The sequence below is a fragment of the Neofelis nebulosa genome, chromosome 2 (genome assembly GCF_028018385.1).
Source record: "Neofelis nebulosa isolate mNeoNeb1 chromosome 2, mNeoNeb1.pri, whole genome shotgun sequence".
NCBI classification, from domain to species: Eukaryota; Metazoa; Chordata; class Mammalia; order Carnivora; family Felidae; genus Neofelis; species Neofelis nebulosa.
In genome coordinates, this window is record NC_080783.1 from 37,869,117 (window position 1) to 37,887,731 (window position 18,615).

Below are 18,615 nucleotides of genomic sequence, written 5' to 3' on the forward strand. Positions count from 1 at the left end.
CATTAAAATGAGATTTTAGACAAGAGAATGATCAAAACTGAGCACACAGCAGTGTATCGAATGCAATAGGTACTTAAAAAATCATTTGCTGAACTAAATGGAGCTACACTAAACTCAAATGTAGCTCATTCTTTTCCTCTAGAATTTGAGGAAGTTTTAGTCATTCACACAAACTTAATCCTCTGCTGCAAAAAGTCAGAAAAATATCTACAACTCCAAACACATGAGCAGAGACATTGAAGACCATCCCAACCCCAATTAGATTATACACAATAGCTAGAAGAATAGTTTTGCCCCTAAGTCAAAAATACCACTCTATTCAAAGACCTCCATGATCAAAATCTTTGGAATTATTTTTACTTATTGATTCCTTTATATCTATGAAAAGTCCTAACAATTCCTACTTCAACACTAGTCTCAGATTTTCTTTTCCATTTCTAAATAATAATAACTAACATTTATTGACTATCTACCATGTGCCAACTACTTTGCTAAGCAATTTATGAATTCTCTCACTTAATCCTCCCAAACACCCTATGAGGTAGGATCTGCTACAATGGTGAAGCTGAGGGCTAAAGAGATTAGGTAACCTGCCTGACACCACATAGCTAAAAAAACACAGAATCAGGACTCCAATCCTGATTGTCTAATTCTAGGACATACCCTTGAATGGCACTGTTACATTACCTCCTGAACCTAGCACCTAATTGTAGAAGCTTCCAGCCATTCACTTAATCCATAATTCATCTCCATTGTTTCACATGGCTATTAAGGAAATGTTTCTTAACTTTTTTTTTTACCAGTTACTTCCCCATTAAAAAAAAAAGTACAAAGGCAATACATAGCATATTAAATTTAATGCAGCTGCCAACAAGCTTGTGTTCAGTCAACCCACCAGATCCTTTCAAAATCAGGAACATAGCCTCTAGAATACAAAGACAACTTGAGGGGTGCCTGGGTAGCTCAGTCAGTTGAGCGTCCAGCTCTTGGTTTCGGCTCAGGTCATGGTCTCGCAATTTGTGAGTTTGAGTCCCACATCGGGCTCCACGCTGACCGAACACAGCCTGCTTGGAATTCTCTCTCTGTGTGTCTCTCTGCCCCTCCTTCACTCTCTCTTTCTCTCTCTCTTTCTTTCTTTCAAAATAAATAAATAAACTTTTTAAAATGTTGAAGGATTAAAAAAAATTAAAAACAAAAAACAAACAAAAACAAAGACAACTTGCTGACCTGCTATCACGGAAATATATGGTTTTTGTTTTTTTTCCTCAGAAGGAAAATTCCCCTCGTGGTTACATTCATAGAAATATAGCATCCAGAAAAAGGGACGTGAAAGTCTAATATAGTTAACCACAGTGAAACTAGCACAGCAACCAGTGTTGTGGTCTAAGAACAATGCTTTAAACAAAATACTTGTAAAGAAGAACATGCCACTTACTTGCTGGGTGAATCTGGGTGATTTAACCTTCCTGTGCCTCAATTTCCTCATCAATGAAATGGGATAGACAGTCCCTAATTCATAACTCTAGTGAGACTTATGTGAGTTAATACATGGAAAATGCTTGGAACAGTAAGACTGTAAGCACTCAATAAGTGTCAGGAATTATCATTATGGTGGGAGTGTGGGAGGAAACAGCCACCTAAGTCCTTTCAAATATGTCAAAAGTTGTCACATGAGTAATTAAACTTACTCTTTCTAGTTCCTGAGATAAACTGACTAAGAAATGCATCAGAGAAGAAATTTATTTGGGCTCAACATACGAATATTTGCAAACAACAAAAGCAGCCTGAAAATGCGATTGGCTCCCTTGGGGAGAGGGAGCTCCCTGCTGACTAGAGGCCAAGATCTATGCATGTACAGGGGCTCTAGCTCTAGTGTGATTAACTGTACATGATGACCTCCAAAGGCTCACTGAAGATACTCCATTAGATTCTTTCCCACAGTGTGTGGCACACAGTAGTTTTTCAAGATATACTATATTGTTCTTGTTTGGCGTTTCTCTATGATTCACATATCATATGCATTTGCAAGTCAAGATAAAAAGTTGACTCTGTGAGACATAATTTTGAAGTTAGATTATTTCATACAACTAATGAACACATAGCTCATGTGTTCTCATTAGTTGCCCTAACCAAATCAAACAATGTGAATCCAAAAACATATTAGAGTAATGTTGAACTCCCTTATATCCCAAATATATATATATTTTTTTCTTTTTGGTTGCTGACTAATATTCCATTATATATATAAAATTATATATTATATGTATAAAATTATATATTTTATATATAATTATATATATAATTATATATTATAGATTTTATTATATATTATAATATATGTAATATATATTTTATATGTATATATTGGAATATTTTATTTATATATTTTATATATATAATGGAAAATTATATGTTTTATATATATATAATGGAATATTAGTCAGCAACCAAAAAGAATGAAATCTTGTCATTTGCAACCACATAGATGGAACTAGAGCATATTATGCTAAGTGAAAGAAGTCAGAGAAAGATAAATATCTTATGATTTCACTCATATGTGGAATTAAATAAACAAAACAGATGAACATAGGGGAAGAGAAGGAAAAATAAGATAAAAACAGTGAGAGAGGCAAACCATAAGAGATTCTTAAATACAGAGAACAAACTGAGGGTGGCTGGAGGGGAGGTGGGTGGGGGGATGGACTAAATGGGTGATGGGCATTAAGGAGGGCATTTTTGGGATAAGCACTAGGTGTTATATGTAAGTGATGAATCACTAAATTCTCTGAAACTCCTGAAACCATTACAACATTATATGTTAACTAACCAGTATTTATATAATAGTAATAATAATAATAATGGATCAATGGGATATGAGTAGAAGTGATATGTGCAACTTACAGGTCACTTCCTTTAAACAAGCTACTTGCCCTCCACTTGTGTTTTCCTCCTTCCTATAGGCTAGAAGGAGGGTGGGATGGTGGTGGGTCAATCTAATCAAAGGTACAAGAAAACAAACATGCTAGAGGATGGCTCCAAAAGAAGACAAAAAAACCTGGATCTCTGAATTACTTTATGGAGCAGAGCCAGTTACCTAACCTGCCTACTGGTGGGATGTTCCTTATTAGAGAAAAAAAAGCTTCCACCTTCTTAAAGCCACTACATGTTTGCATCTCTTTGTTTGAGCAATTTAGCTTCCTAGCAATGAAAAAGTATTTATAAATATGGAAAGTAAACTCCCTAATTTCAAAGGCTCAGATATTTGTGTACAAATATTCTCAGCAAAATTCTACCTTTAATAAAGCTTAGAGTGAAATTTTAAATTCTAGTATAGAACAAACCAACCATCTAAAGCAAGCAATACTTTCAAGGGCTGGGTACCACCACCAATGGTACACTCTGAAAGCTGGAGACAGAATAGTTTAGGAAGGAAAAGACCCAAATGATAGAAGAAGAAAAACACTTGAAAAAAACTACAAAGACAATCCCTTGAGGGTCATAGCACCAAGATCCTTATAGGAATAAGATAAATAATCTACCTTAGTCATCTAGTGGGTCTTTAAAATGTTCAAACCAGAGGCGTCTGGGTGTCTCACTCAGTTAAGCATCTGACTCTTGATCTAGACTCAGGTCATGATCTTGCAGTTCGTGGGCCCCAGCCCCTTGTCAGGCTCTGTGCTGACAGTGCAGAGCCTACTTAAGACGCTCTCTCTCTTTCTCTCTCTGCCCTTCCCCTGTTCTCTCTCTCTCTCTCATTCTCTCTCTCTCTCTCTCTCAAAAATAAACATTAAAAAAAAAGAAAGAGCAAATACTTTAAAATAAAATATTCAAATAATTTTCAACTGTAAAAACCGAAAATCAAAATCGAAACCATGAATAAGAGTTCAGAAAGATTTAAGGCATAATCAGATAAACACAAAGTTAAGCTTTTATGTCCATAAGAAACCTCAGAGCAAAGTTTTGTACTTTGTAACAAAAAACAAATTTTTAAAAGATAGTAAGGTATTAGTCATAGTTGTTAAAGGATCTAAGTCACATTTTGGTTTCCTCCAGACTTTTCTTGAAGGAGTTCAGAACAACAAAAATATCCTGTGCAGTGTTTTCATTTTACATAAATAAATATTTAATATCCACATCCAGGAATTTTTAAAATTATAATTTCAGCTTTTTTTTATCTTGTTTAATGCCACTAAACCCACTACATAAAGATTTTATGTCCTCAGTTGATCCCAAAGTCACTGAAGAGTACTGTCTTTCTCTTCTGGCTTTTAAGAGGCTTTATACAATAGAAAGCATTCCATAAGCCAGTCTTATTATCTATGAAACCAGACAGCAATTGGTTCTCTATGGTGTTAGTTTGCATGGAAATTACACTTTAATATATGCAGCACTCAGGAGACTATGGACTTTATTCTTATTTTCACACCTTACATTGCCACACGGCTGGACTTAACACTGACAATACATGCACAGTAAGGAATGACCCAAGGCCCAGGTCAGTATGTATTTTGTATACGTGTTACAAACAGTGTCTACAATATGATTCTTCTAGTGAATCTTATTCACTAAAGTTGAAAAAGGTAAAATAAATAGTTGATTTTACAAACTAGCCACCAGGACTTATCAAAACACCTCTTTAGGAAAAAATTAAAACAAAGTCTCATTCTCTGACAAAACTACCCACATCTTCACCACAGAAGATCTTCCTCTGTCTACAACATCATCTCTTTTGTCTCAATTATGATTTGATAAATTTTATACTTTTAACAATGAGGGTAGAGGTGGATAGCTGCCCAAATATAGAGATAAGTGGAATCTATTTTCCTAGGGAGTCTCAGGTATATTCTACTCAGAATCAAATCAAACACACAAGAATGTTGTGACAACCTGAAAATCATCCTTCAATTGTTGTGAAGGATACATTAAGAATAAATCCAGAAACCTGAATCCTCTTCTTTTTAAATCTTGTAAGATCATAGGAAGCAGTTCTCCACCAATTTGCTTTATAATTTGAGGAAGTCTGTAACCTAAGTCTCAAAGAGGTAAATAACCAAATCTGCAAAGAGGTAAATGCAACTATTATGAAGTAAACTCTAAGGATTCTTTCAGTTCAATTTGCTATGAAAGCTCTATTTTAAATTAAGCATAAAAAAGTAGACCATGTAAAACTGCAGATGCACTTAGAAAGGAAACGTTCTTAAAATCCATAAATTGTTTTTCTTTAAAACCCAACGAACTATGCATATTTATTGACAAATTATCTTTTTGCTTAAAGAATCTAATAAAATTAATCTGGAGTTGGATAAAATCATCACTATAGTCATTACCTTGTTCTGAAACTAGGATGGGATAGAATCTTCACTCCCAAATATGTTTATGTCCTATTCCCCAGAACCTGTGAATATATTCCAGGTGAATATATATCCATGGCAATGGGGAATTAAGCCTACACATGGAATTAAGGTTGCTCATCAACCAACGTCAAAATAGGAAGATTATCCTGGATTGTCTGGGTTAGCCTAATGTAATACCAAGGATCCTCTAATGTAAAAGAAGGAGACATAAGAGTTAGAAGGGGACAAGGTAGAAAATCAAAGACTCCACAGGCCACCGTTGGTTTTGAAAATGGAAGGATCTATGATCCAAAAATAAAAAAAAGGGGGGCAGATTCTAGATGCTAAAGGGAGCAAGAAAACAGATTTTTCCCCAGAACTTCCAAAAAGGAACACAGCCCTGATAATACCTTGATTTTAGCCAAGGGAGGCAAATTTCAGACTTCAGACCTCTAGAACCATAAGATAATAAATCTGAGTTGCTTGAAGCCACTAAGCTTGTGGTAATTTGTTTAAGCACCAATATACTTAGGACTTCTAAAATGTAGGTTTTAAAGAGTAAGAAACCCAAACCCCCAATCTAGGAGGTGTGCCAAAACAATCACCTTTGATCTATTGCTGTTTCTTAGATCCCTCTGACTCCAACTTAAGTGAAAGAATGTGTGTGCACCTAGCTCAATAAATGGTGGTTGCCTTTATTGCAGAACGATGTGAGGTTGAACTACCTTTAACTTTGTTTTCTGCCTGGCCCCATTCCAATCAGATCAGTATGTTCTTATATCACTGGCTGTGGGAATTTGGAGTATTGGAGTTGCAGGTTTGGAGGATAAAAGAAAATAGGGAAGAAAAATTCTCCCCTCCCTCCACTTTAATAGCTGTGAGACCTAAAACAAGTTTCCACACCTCTCAGAGCCTCAACTTCCTCATCTCTAAGGTTGAAATGATAAAGAGAGCTTGCCAAGCTATCATAAGAATTAAAGAGGGGTGCCTGGGTGGCTCAGTCGGTTAAGCATCTGACTTCGGCTCAGGTCATGATCTCACAGTTCATGAGTTCAAGCCCTGCATCAGGCTCTGTGCTGACAGCTCAGAGCCTGGAGCCTGCTTCACATTCTGTGTCTCCCTCTCTCTCTGCCTCTTCCCTGCTCATGCTCTGTCTCTCTCTGTCTCAAAAATAAATAAATATTAAAAAAAAAAAGAATTAAAGATAACATAGGATTTTGACTATATTACTACCTGTAATTGTTCTACACGACGAAATCTTTAAAAAATCCCCCATTCTCTATCCATGGTATCACAAACAGTTCTCTATAATGGTGCCCTGGATAAATGGAAGAGATGGTGGACAGCCATACTTAGTAAATGAAAGGGCAAAGTTAGAGAATGATCTCTAAGCTCACCAATCCTATAATAATGTAATTGACAATTAAACAGTGTCAAATTGGTAGAATGTGAACATGTGAGTTTCATTTTCCCCTCAACTGCTTCCTCCCAACTATACCATCTTGGATCCCCCTTTGTCCCTGGGTACTCTGGTTATTACTAATAGCTCACTCAGATTCCATAATGTTTCAATCTCTCCCAATTATTAGAAGGGTCCTTTCAAGTTCTTAAAAACTCAGTCCTGTTCATTTTAAAACTTCAACCTCACATTCAATTCAAAATCCTCTTCTCTGCCTCATTGCCCACATGGCAAGCTAGAATGGTGGCTATAGTGGTTGGAGCTGGGTGGGGGGTGGGTCTACTCAACCCACTTCTCCCTTTCTCTTCCTCTTGACACTTCCCTACTAGAGCTTGGCTGGAGGAAGGATAGGAGAGGCCAAGGTCTCCCCATAGATAGTCCCAGAGGGATGTTGCAGGCCCTACTGGGTTGGCTTTCTCTGCTCCTCAGGTTAACACTAAACTGACCCTTGGCTCTCTCTGTGGGGAGGCATACAAATGCAGACTCTCTGGAGTTGCTGCTTCTCCACAGTCTCCTTTCCTCCATATTCATCATCAGAGGTCTGACTTGGACACTGACCTCTACCTCTCACCTCACCCAGTCCCTGCCCCAGCATTTTGTTAGGAGTCCCTCTACCCCAGATGGCTTCTTTGGGTAGGACACCAGCAAGAGGCCTGGCCATTTTCCATCGTGTCCCCTTTCTCCACACCTGGGACAGCATTAGGGGATCTGATGGTATAACTCAGTACCTTCCAGAGGGGAGATGAGCATCAGTCCCAACCTATAGGGAGACTTGGTAGAGAGGGGGACTGTTAGATGCCACCACCATTACACATTCTCTTGAGTCCTTTCTTTCTCAGCCTCAGAAAAAGGTCATGAGCTCTTCCTCCCAACAATGAGGAAAGTGGAAGGAGCAGGCTTTTCAGGAACCATAACATCCCTCCAAGGCTACCTCCTCCCTCTCAGGCCTCTTCTTATTTAGCCTGGGGAAGAGGGGTGAGCAAGGGCAGTAGTGAAAACCACACTATAAGACCAAGCCTGGTGCCTGAACACAGCAGTTCACGGTCTCCTGAAGCTAGACCTTTGTTGGAATTTTATTTTAAGCTGTGATGGTTAATTCCAGTGCTCCCAGCTGCTTCCATCTTGTTACACTAATTTCTATATTAACTTGTTTGTCAGAACCATTTCTCTGTATTGGTGAAACTGTCATGCTGAGGATGCAACAATGAAGAATTTTCTTGGACTTTACTGGGGCTAGGGCTAGAAAAGTAGACAAAACTCATCTTTAATGCCAAACGTTCTGCCCAACAACCCAGACCAATCCTTCCTAGATCCTTCCCAGGAATCTCTCAGCTCAAAGGGCTTTGTGCCCAGAAATTACTGGTAGGTGTTTAAGGTGTGAGGTGTTAGTTAAAAGCTTCCCAGAAAAATTTTAAAAGCCTTCAAAATCAAAAAAATCTGAATTTCCAAATATACAAGTTCTGGCAGAATGCTCCAGGTAAAAAGACACTTGCTAAGCTATTTACCCTGTCCATTTATAAATATGGTCCCATCTGACTCCATTCCCCTCTAACACACCTTGATCCTTCTCTTTCTCTTCTCTCTCAAACCCCAGAAATCTCAATGTCTGGTCAAACTTAACTGCTAACACTTCTGAGTATGACTTCTCACAGTCCATGCAGCTACTTCTGTGACAAACATGTCTTTGTATAAAGACCATCACTCCAGGGGCGCCTGGGTGGCGCAGTCGGTTAAGCGTCCGACTTCAGCCAGGTCACGATCTCGCGGTCCGTGAGTTCGAGCCCCGCGTCAGGCTCTGGGCTGATGGCTCAGAGCCTGGAGCCTGTTTCCGATTCTGTGTCTCCCTCTCTCTCTGCCCCTCCCCCGTTCATGCTCTGTCTCTCTCTGTCCCAAAAATAAAATAAAAAACATTAAAAAAATTAAAAAAAAAAAAAAAAGACCATCACTCCAGATGTCTAGAACACAGACAGCTATAGGATCAAAAGGTCACCTGCTATTGAGGCTTCTGACTTCCAGTGTGTCTAGCACAAGTGTGTGTGCACATATACACACAATGTACACACCACTGCATTTATCACAAAACTAGCTTGATCCCACACTATCTGAACATGAGGAAGTATTAGGAAAAATAATTATTTTAAGTTTCAGATGTTTGGGGAAAGCTTTCTTTTTTCCTTCAAAAAAAAAAATCCACTTTAAGAGAATGGGACCAAATATCTCATAGTGCAAATGCTGCAACAGGAAAAGAGAGTGAAAGAGGAAGAAAAAGCCAAGGTCCAATGTCTTTTCAAGGATTTAACATAACCGCAGATAGATAATAAAAACTAACATATGAGTGTTTCAACAAAAGAGCTGACTGTGCCTTTAATACCTAGCCAGTCTCCAAATGATGAGGACAAACCTCTGGGTATCATCTGGCCACCGTACTATATCTCTGAACAGTGGAATAGACTCATTACCTTTAACACAATAAAGCAGCCATAAGCACAGTAATTTCTTGAAATAATTATGTATTTGAATTTCCCACATGGTAACTCCGGAATTTCTATCCCCCCTCAAAAAAAAAAAAATGAAATGACTAGACAGACTTTAAGTTTAATGAAATTCCACAAATATTTGCCAGGTCCCTCCTATGGGTGAGGAACAACACTACCTCAAATGTAATTGGAAGGAAATCTCAATCATACAACATCATAGCCACTACCACTTAACAAAATTTCAACTTCCTTGGGTTAGAAAGTCAAATACTCCTTATTGATTTATTGATGCTGGAAGACAAACTATCAAACTATAAAATAAATCATATCAAGTTGCAAGTGATTAAGTAACAGTCCATCCTTAGTCTGTATAATTTATACCAAAGTTGGATCATAAACTCTTGTCTCACAGTAAAATATGCTAATTCTGTTCAAAGAGTAAAAATATGCTAATAGGAGCCCACTCCTCTAAAGGTAAAGTGGAATGCAATACTAACATAAAGTTATAGGTATTTTACATAAAAATTATGAAACTTCAAAAATGTATTTTTGAAAATGTATTCAATCTTTAACAACTTCCCAAAATTGTTTTCAGAATCACTTTTTATAGATTTATCAGCTAAACTTAGTTTCTAAGGTAAGCATAAAATGTCTGCCATTTCATCCAGTGTCTAAGGTTTAAATCAGTATGATTTAAGAGGATGTATAACATAACGATTAAAGCAACCTGTAGAGCTAGACTATTTGAGTCCATTTCCTGGCTCTGCCATTTACTACCTATGTGACCTTGGGCAAGTCACTTACCTCTCCATCTATAAAAATGGAAATAATAATAATAAATACTTACTTAATGGTTATTGTTAAGGGTTGACTGAATTAACACACATGAAGTGCTTGGAACAATGCTGGACTATAATACAGTATGTAAGCTTTTGTTATTATTGTAAAGAAAATGTCTCAGTAGGAAAATCTCTTCAAGATGTCACAACTATTCAAGATGTTTTATCTATTAGATTAAATGTAAAAACAAATCTATTTAATTACTAATAACATTTCTAAATGTATAATATTTAATTATAGCATAGACTCATTCTAAAATATTTCAAAATAGTTCATCAAATGCTGAAGATGTCTTTGTATCTTATATGTCAGCCTCTAGGGGGAGCACAAACTCTGTCCCTTACCCCCCCGCCCCCCCCCCGCCTCTGTCCCAACCCCTACCTCCTCCTCCAAAAATTAGTTGCAATAATTAAGAAACTGCAAGTCCAAGGACAATAACGAGCTATGTTTTATGGAAGTGAAATTTTTCAAAGGAGAAAAAAATCAGCGTGCACATAGCATGGTGTCCTGTCTCTCTCTGTCCTGAACCCAACAAGTGTTGACCTGAAGGAGAACAGAACGCTGCCATTTGCACTTGCTCTTCCAACACAGGTGCCCTTTTCCAAGCCAGACCCTAACCCAACCTGGGTCAAGGAAGCCTTAGCACATTCTGCTTCTGCTGCCACCTTACTCTTTGGCCCTGGGAGTTGTGCTCCTGAGCCTCCCATTCTCATCATTGGCTGTCAGATCTAGGATGGAGGGTGTGGGCTTTGAGCACACAGGCTATTTGGCCTGCTTTGGTCTGAAATCACTTGTGTTTTAGGGAAAAGCCCTTACAACATGATCAGTTCCAACCTTCTAGAGTTCTGCTTTGAAATCTCAGTCCTAGCTAATGGTAGTGTTTCTTTTGCCTCTTTTTGCCTTCCTTGTGCATTTATCTCCCACAATACTTCAGAAGGTATTCTGAATACAACCTCATGATCATTTCTAACCTTCACATTGTACCACACAATAATACAAGTTTGCCAATTTGTACATACTTCCTGTGCTTAGTCTAGTACAGACTTAGCATCTTTTAAAAGGCTCTTGAAAGAATTGAAAGGTCAGCATGAAACAATTAGCAAAGCAGAAATTATCTTTCAAAGGTGTTTTAATCTTTTGAATACAACATTGTATTGTTAAGGAAAAGCACAATATCCTTGCCTATAATCACTACACACTTTCATACACTTATAGAAATTAAGACATCTTTGGAAACTAAGCACACTTTCTAAAATAGTTTAGTTTTCATGTTGTTTTGTTTCATTTCGGATGGATTGTTCTACTTTCAAATTTAACCTGCCTTTCTTCTTCCTACAGTGCTAATGATAACATAAGTAATGATTCCTTTCTGCGCACCATGTTCAAACCCACTTTTCTCAAAGTAATGCTAGTATTAGTGAGGTGAGTTAAAATGGTACAATAGAAAATGAACTAGATTATATCTCTCTTAAACACATCCATATAAGATGCTACAAACAAAAGGACAAATCCAATTTAATTTTAAATCCAAGGAACTACTCCAATATTTTCACATACTATGATTTTATTGCCATCAAGTGTTAGCTCAAATGCATAGTACATTGGTGACAACTTAAAACAAAAAACTGTTGTTATAGAAGTTGACCATTTGGTGCTAATTTTTATTATCACCTTTAGCATACTCAATAATCACAATAAATTTTGTCTATGTACCCTTTTATAGGAACCGGGATACAGAGATAAATAAAATTCAATGAAACTACAAATAAATCCTCTTGACATTATTAAAACACTTATCAAAATATAAGATTTCATAGAACTGACAGGTTTTACTATAATAAGATTTACTAATTTATTACCTTAGATTTAGATAGAAAGTTCAATCAAATTTTTCTTTCTTCCCATCTAATAACCAATGGTTCATTTACTGGTGCTAAGATGGGAGACAAAAAATTGCTCCTCCCTCGTACTGTTGTTAAGTCATTTTAAGTTTGACAATTGTTTTATTCTTTTTTAATGTTTATTTATTTGAGAGAGAGAGAGCAAGGGAGGGGAAGAGAGAGAGGGAGGCAGATAATCCCAAGCAGGCCCCCCATGCTGTCAGCGCAGAGCCTGACGTGGGGCTTGAACTCACCAACCAGTGAGATCATAACCCAAGCCAAAATCAAAAGTCCACCGCTCAACTGACTAAATCACTCAGGAGCCCCAATTGGGCAGCTGTTTTAAATGTACAATCTTATACGTCTCAGGTTGGACATCACTCCTGAAAATGGGATTCTATTTCATTATTATTCAAGCTGAACAAAAGTGATGGAAGAGCAGGCCAGCCTGACCAGTTGCTCTGGCATTACCTAGAAGCAATAATGGATCTTTGTTCAATCACAATGAAGGTAAAGCTGGCTGTCTCCTAATGTCTCTTCAAGGCGCCCTGCTGTGCCTCAGGTGTTATTTGGCAATATACGTTCAACTGACATTTTACAGTACAAAATTTAATTATCTGTTTTCTCTACTATAAAAAGGAAAAGGCTGAGAAAAAAACTATTTAGTCTAAATTGCAATGTATATTTAACCTCTCAATGACTACATAGTTAACTTATACTTTTTGAACCTTAAAATATTTTCCAAGAAGGAAAACAAATAGTGTGAATTCACACAGCAATAGCAAACACTAATTCATAGGCACTTCTAAAACCTTTCCTCAAAACAGGACAAAGCTCTTTATCCAAATTTTATTCCTAATATTCTTAAGAGGCATTATAAGCAATCACATCAGAAAGGGACCACAGTGACAGGCAACCACTTCTAAGGTGAAATGTGTCCATGTTTCTATGGCAATTTCAGAGGAAGTAAACACTGTGACTGAAGTTGCTGGGATAATAAACCAGATCAACCTAAGAGGTTCAACACTATTAATATAGCTGAATCATACCTTAGGAGGGGCACCTCCAACTAAAGCCACCAGGGCATGCGCACGGCACCCCTTATAGTAAAGGCTGACCAGCTCCACTCTACAATCAGGTTGTTTTTCCAAAATGTACTCATAAGTTAGTTATTTGGAACTTTTAACACATACTTCTATGGGCAAAGAAAGAAATAAGTCTACAAATGCTGATTCATTCCCAAGCTCATCTACAGAAGCCTGTTTAGCTTATAGTGTGCCTAAAATTGTTATTTTTCAATCATATTTAGTTACCCTTCATAACTGTAATACAAAATGCTTTCAGAGCTCTAGCTTCAGAGCCCCTACTTCATCACTCTCCTAGAATAATGCATCTTCCTATGCCCAAGGTACTTGTTTCCTTTCTGTATCAGTCTAAAAGAGAATACAAGCCCTCACAACCTCACCTACATGTAGGGCACGGGAGAAGCAGCCTGGTGTAAAACAACAGATGTGTACTGGCAACATGGAGGACATCTGCCAAATTGCTATGCCTTTTAAAATACAGCACAGGCCTCACAAAATGACTAAAGACAGGAAGGTCTGCAATCCCTTTCTAGAGCCATCCATCTCTAGGTGTTCTGGGTTGGGAAGTGGGGGGAGCAGAGAAAGGGAAATTTCCCCTGCAAGCCATAGGGCCCAAGATTCAGACTCTTCTGCCACTCTTTTAACAGGTTCATGTTGTTTCGAACCTAGAAAGTATTCAGACTGTGGCCTTCCTGCCTCTGAGAGTCAGCATAAGAGCACAAGCCCTGGAGTTAACCAGACATGGGTATGAATCCTAACTCCACATCGTGAATCAGTAGTTTTCTGTGCCTCTGTTCTCTACTTTCATTTATTATTTCTGAGAAAGACATAGAGACTGTGCACAAGTGGTGGAGGGCAGAGAGAGAGGAAGACCAGACCCTAAAGAAGGCTCCAGGCTCTGAGCTGTCAACACAGAGCCCAACGTGGGGCTCGAACTCATGAACCACGAGATTATGACCTGAGCCAAAGTCAGATGCTTAACCTACTGAGCCACCCAGGCACCCTTCTTCTCTACTTTAGAGGGTTTGCTGTGAGGATCAAGTGACATAATGTATGAAAGCTCCTAGTTTACAGTACCTGACTCACAGTAGGCAATACTTCATAATAAAATAAAACTCCTTTTGCCCCACGGAAGAGAGCCATAATTTTGATATGTGTCAACAGGTACCCAAGGCACATCTTTGAGGCTACAGCTCAGAAACCCACCACACTAGCCCCAAAATGAACATGACAGAATAAGACTGGCCATGACATAAAATAATGAGACACAAAAAATACCAAAGCAATTACTTTCACGATTTCAGTTCAGGTATCAGCACGTCATTCCCATCTCCTATCTTCATCCAACACACCTATGTCCATGACATCCAAATGATGATTTCTTCTAGAGAATTTATATTTTAGTAGAATTGAAAAGAAAACATAGAACCCTTCAATATGTTACATACAATGGAAGAAAAAGCAGCTATTTAGAAAACATGTATGTATTTCAGTTCCCATCATTACTATAAGGAATGAGATATGCTGCTTTCTATTTCCAAATCATTGCAGAGTTAAAGAGCTATAAACTATAATCGACAGTATTAAATATTTTAAACTTATAAGTTTGATATCAAAAATTAGATAGAAAAATGGTCTCATATCTTAAATAGAAATATATTCATATGCAGAATAGTACATAATTGTTTTATATAATCAAACTTGCATGTAAATAACTTGTCGTTTTCAACCCCAAGTCATCAAGAAGCAGTTAAGATGGAGTCTATTGCGATACTGGTATTCAACAATGCACTTACCAAAAACGTGAAGCATTTATCAATGTCAATGCTGTCGAAAATAATAATACAGAAAAACACGGGCAAAAAATGGATGGATTAAAGAAAACCAAGTTTAAGCCCCCCGTTAAATTTTTTAAAACTTAGGACTTGGCATATAAGGGAGAAAACACAACTATAGTAGAAAAACAGCTATAGTAGACGCTACAAAGATGTGTAAAGACAATTGTTGTTATTGTTTTCATCCGCTCAGAAGGAAACTGTTTTCTCAACTAAAATCATGTTTTCACAAATTAGAGAGGGCAAATTTACTGAAAACATTTCTTTTATTAATATACAAGACATTTCTTTTATTAATATACAAGACAGTCTGTTTCCTGGTATGATAGAGGAATGCACTATTCTGATTTGTCTAATATTCAAGTTAATAGAGAATATTCTAAGTTGAGCTGAAAATAATTTAATATTTGATGATTTACAACCTTCCAGTGGCTCAGAGTTATGATCATGAATATCAATTATCACAATACTAAGGCTATTTGGAACTGCATTTAATAGTTTGATTAACATAAAATGTACTACAGCCTTTATTTTTTACGTATGTTTTAATGCTAAATAAAAAGAATGCTTGGCCAAACTCTGAAGAATGTGTTTTTCTCTCAATATAGGATATGTGCTACATATTTATTATATGATCTAGACCGTTTTTAGAGACTCTCCTTTTTACTTTGCTAAAGTGAACAAACCATGGGGCAGCAGATTCAACAGATGCCAACAGAAAGGTCCTTCCTTGATCTCAGAGATGGTGTGGAACAGAACCCCACCACCTGCTTCTTTCCCCATTGGAAGAGAATGAAGGCCTCTGGGAACAGACCCTAAGGACCCATGCTCACCAATGATCCACCAGGTTATTCTTGAAAATTAACTGACACATCAGAATGATTTTGGACAACCCACTAGGAATCAAAAGCACTTGAAGCAAATTTGAAAATATGAGGCCTATAAACTTCAGTTAAATTTTATTATATAAATCAAGAACGTCAATAGTTCACCACAGATATATACAGATACATATGCTTACATATGCATGGAATATTTCTGGAAGGATACTTAAGAAAGTGTTAACAGCTATGGGGGCGGACTATGTAAGTGGGAGTGTGGAGAGGCTGGGAGTCTTCCCTTCATGCTCCTTTGCAACATTTGATTTTTTTTCTCATCTGCTTATATTATTTTTTCAATAAAACCTACTTTAAAATAATACCAATTTACTTATTTTCTAGTACCTTTAATTATAAAAACCATTTATTAAATGCTTATTTTACTATTAAATAGGGGAAAGATCAAGTTGATATTCTGTTGCCTCCCTCTTTTGCCACAAAAATAAATCTCAAAACCAAAAAGGCACAATTACTCAGCAAGGGTCCTTCTGAGAATATAAACCAGAACATAATACAATTTAGAAACTGCAATTTAGTTGCAAGCATTTATATATTCCTTACACTCTGTTACTTTTATTTTTTACAACACTATAGAGCCCACTTTTTGTGATGGTATATTTTAAACTATCTTGTGGTGTTTGTTTTCACACACAGGGAACACATGTAGTATCAATATCTTAGAATCCAAAATGTAATTGTTTCCTAATTGTGCTGTTTTTTAAGTTTCAGAATAATATGTTTTCTGACCTGTGGGTTAAAAGAAAAAAAAAGTGATCACTCCCTTTTTATCCAAATTCACACCCGGAATGGAACACTCCTTTTCAAATCATCTAAAAGGCACAGAATAACAGAAACTACTACAAGTCATTTGCAACTACCACCCACTCTTCTTTTTATATAGAAATCTTCCTGTTCATTTTAAACTTCCATGTGTCAGTGTTGGGGAATAGCCCAGACAATACTAGGAGCTAGGTGGATGTACTGTGGGCACAGTCTCCCCACACTGGCAAGGGGAGCTGGGGCTTGGGCATTAGGAGCTGGTTACACAGCTCAACCCTGAACAATGGTCTTGAATGTATTAGCACACCAAGTAAATTGAATAGTAAGTAGTTTCAAGTCCATCTTTCAGTCTCATCTTTGGCAATACACACACACACAATTTCATACTGGCTACTCTACCAAAATCAATTTTGATCTCACATGCATATGATTACTCACGTTCGTTTATGCTGAGGCCCTTTTCCAAAGCCTAAGGGAGAGTTCTGACTTCCAGGATACGTAACCACATGTCATGCACCCAAAAGATGAAATCTCTAACAGGAGGCAAGCCCCGAGCGGAAGGAAGACAGAAAGAGATAAAGCAGGGAAAAGGCTTACAAATTTCTTGCCAAATAGATGAAGAGAAATATTGTCTGGTGGTCGAGCGGTCAGGAAGCATTTTCCCTTCCTGCGGTGGTAACCACAAAGACCTGGGATGATGCTCGGGGTATTTATTGACTGCTTTGTGCTGGCGCTTTCTGCAGTGCAGAAACTCTGGGCTCCACCATCGCTCTCCACTTGGTCACAGGGTCCACTGAAAACTCTGCCTGTCTACCGGGAAAGTTCACGCTTCTTGGGATTTCAGGATCATTGGAATCTGGAGGGTTGTTCTTGGGGTGGGGAGGAAGCTGTTTGTTTTTTGTTTTTGTTTTTGTTTTTTCTTTCACTTGAGGGTTAACTGTGCATTTCCTTTACTGGGGGGGGGGGGGTGGAGGGGGGATTAAGCTAACCTTTCTCTGGAGAGCAGTGCACAACCATCCTGTGGTTTGCATTTATATTGAATCCTCCCTTCCTCCTTCCATCAACGGTTTAGTGAAGCTTTCAGAGAAAATGAGGGAAAGCATCCATCAAAACGCAAAGACGCAGAGTGGAACTTTTCCTCTGCTGTCAGGGGGGAAAAAAAAGTCACTTCTGCTTCTCACGGCCAAGAGCTGAGTCTGGGAACCTCCGGACGAGGAAGGAAGGTTTGGTAATGAGGGAGGTGGGAGAAAACAATGCCGAGCCTGCGATGCCTCCGGACAAACCGTACGTACATCCTGCCTGGATCCCCGACCCACACGCCACCCACACCCACGCTCCCCGGGTGGCGCGGCCTCGCTCACCTTGATGATGCTGCTGCGCCGGGGGGTCGCCCGCGCCGCCTCCAGGAGGCCAGCCTCGCTGTCAGCCGGGGCCCCTGCAGAGCCCGTCAGCGCGACCCCGCTGCGACGATCCCTCCACCGGCCCCCAGGGGCCACAGCCGCTCCGTCCCCGGAGGGGGCGTCCGGGCCCACTCGGGGGTCGTCTTCGCACCCGGCTGCGTCCGGCTGCGCGGGACCCTCCCTGCCCGCCGCGCCCTCGGCCATGGCCGGCGAATCGGGCTCTCGGGGGGAGACGGCACGCCCGGCAGCGGAGTCCAGCCTCTGGGCACGAGTGCGCTCCTGCACCCGGAGGCGGCCCCGCCACACTTTGTTTCACCGCCCGGGGGCGGCGGCGGCGGCAACTTTCTGGAGAGGAGACATCGCTTGGGTAGAGACGTCCGCGGGCTTTGGTCCAGGAAGCCGGCAGTCCGCTGGGGTAGGGCGGCGGGAATGGGGAAGGAGATGCGAGCGGGAGGGAGAAGGAGAGGCGAAAAGGAGAGGGAGGTGTCCGAAATGTGATGCGAACGCCTGCTCTGCGCCAGACAAAAGGCCCCCCGGCGGCTGGCCGGGCGGCCTCCGAGGCCGGGACGCGCGCGGCCTGAGGGGGCCGGAGCCAGACGACCGCGGCCCGGCGCACCCGCCACCTGCCCGCGGACCGCGGCGCAGCGG

General features: G+C 39.3%; 1 protein-coding gene across 2 annotated transcripts in view; it reads right to left on the reverse strand.

Annotated features, from left to right (window-relative positions):
- Nucleotides 1-18,290, reverse strand: part of PLCL1 (phospholipase C like 1 (inactive)) — a 333,532-nt gene extending 315,242 nt beyond the window's left edge. For both annotated transcript variants that reach the window (XM_058710083.1, XM_058710094.1), the window contains exon 1: nt 17,929-18,290. In XM_058710083.1, coding sequence (XP_058566066.1) covers nt 17,929-18,171 — 243 coding nt within the window. In that variant the 5' untranslated portion in view covers nt 18,172-18,290. The remainder of the gene's footprint in view (nt 1-17,928) is intronic.
- Nucleotides 18,291-18,615: the final 325 nt, after the last annotated feature.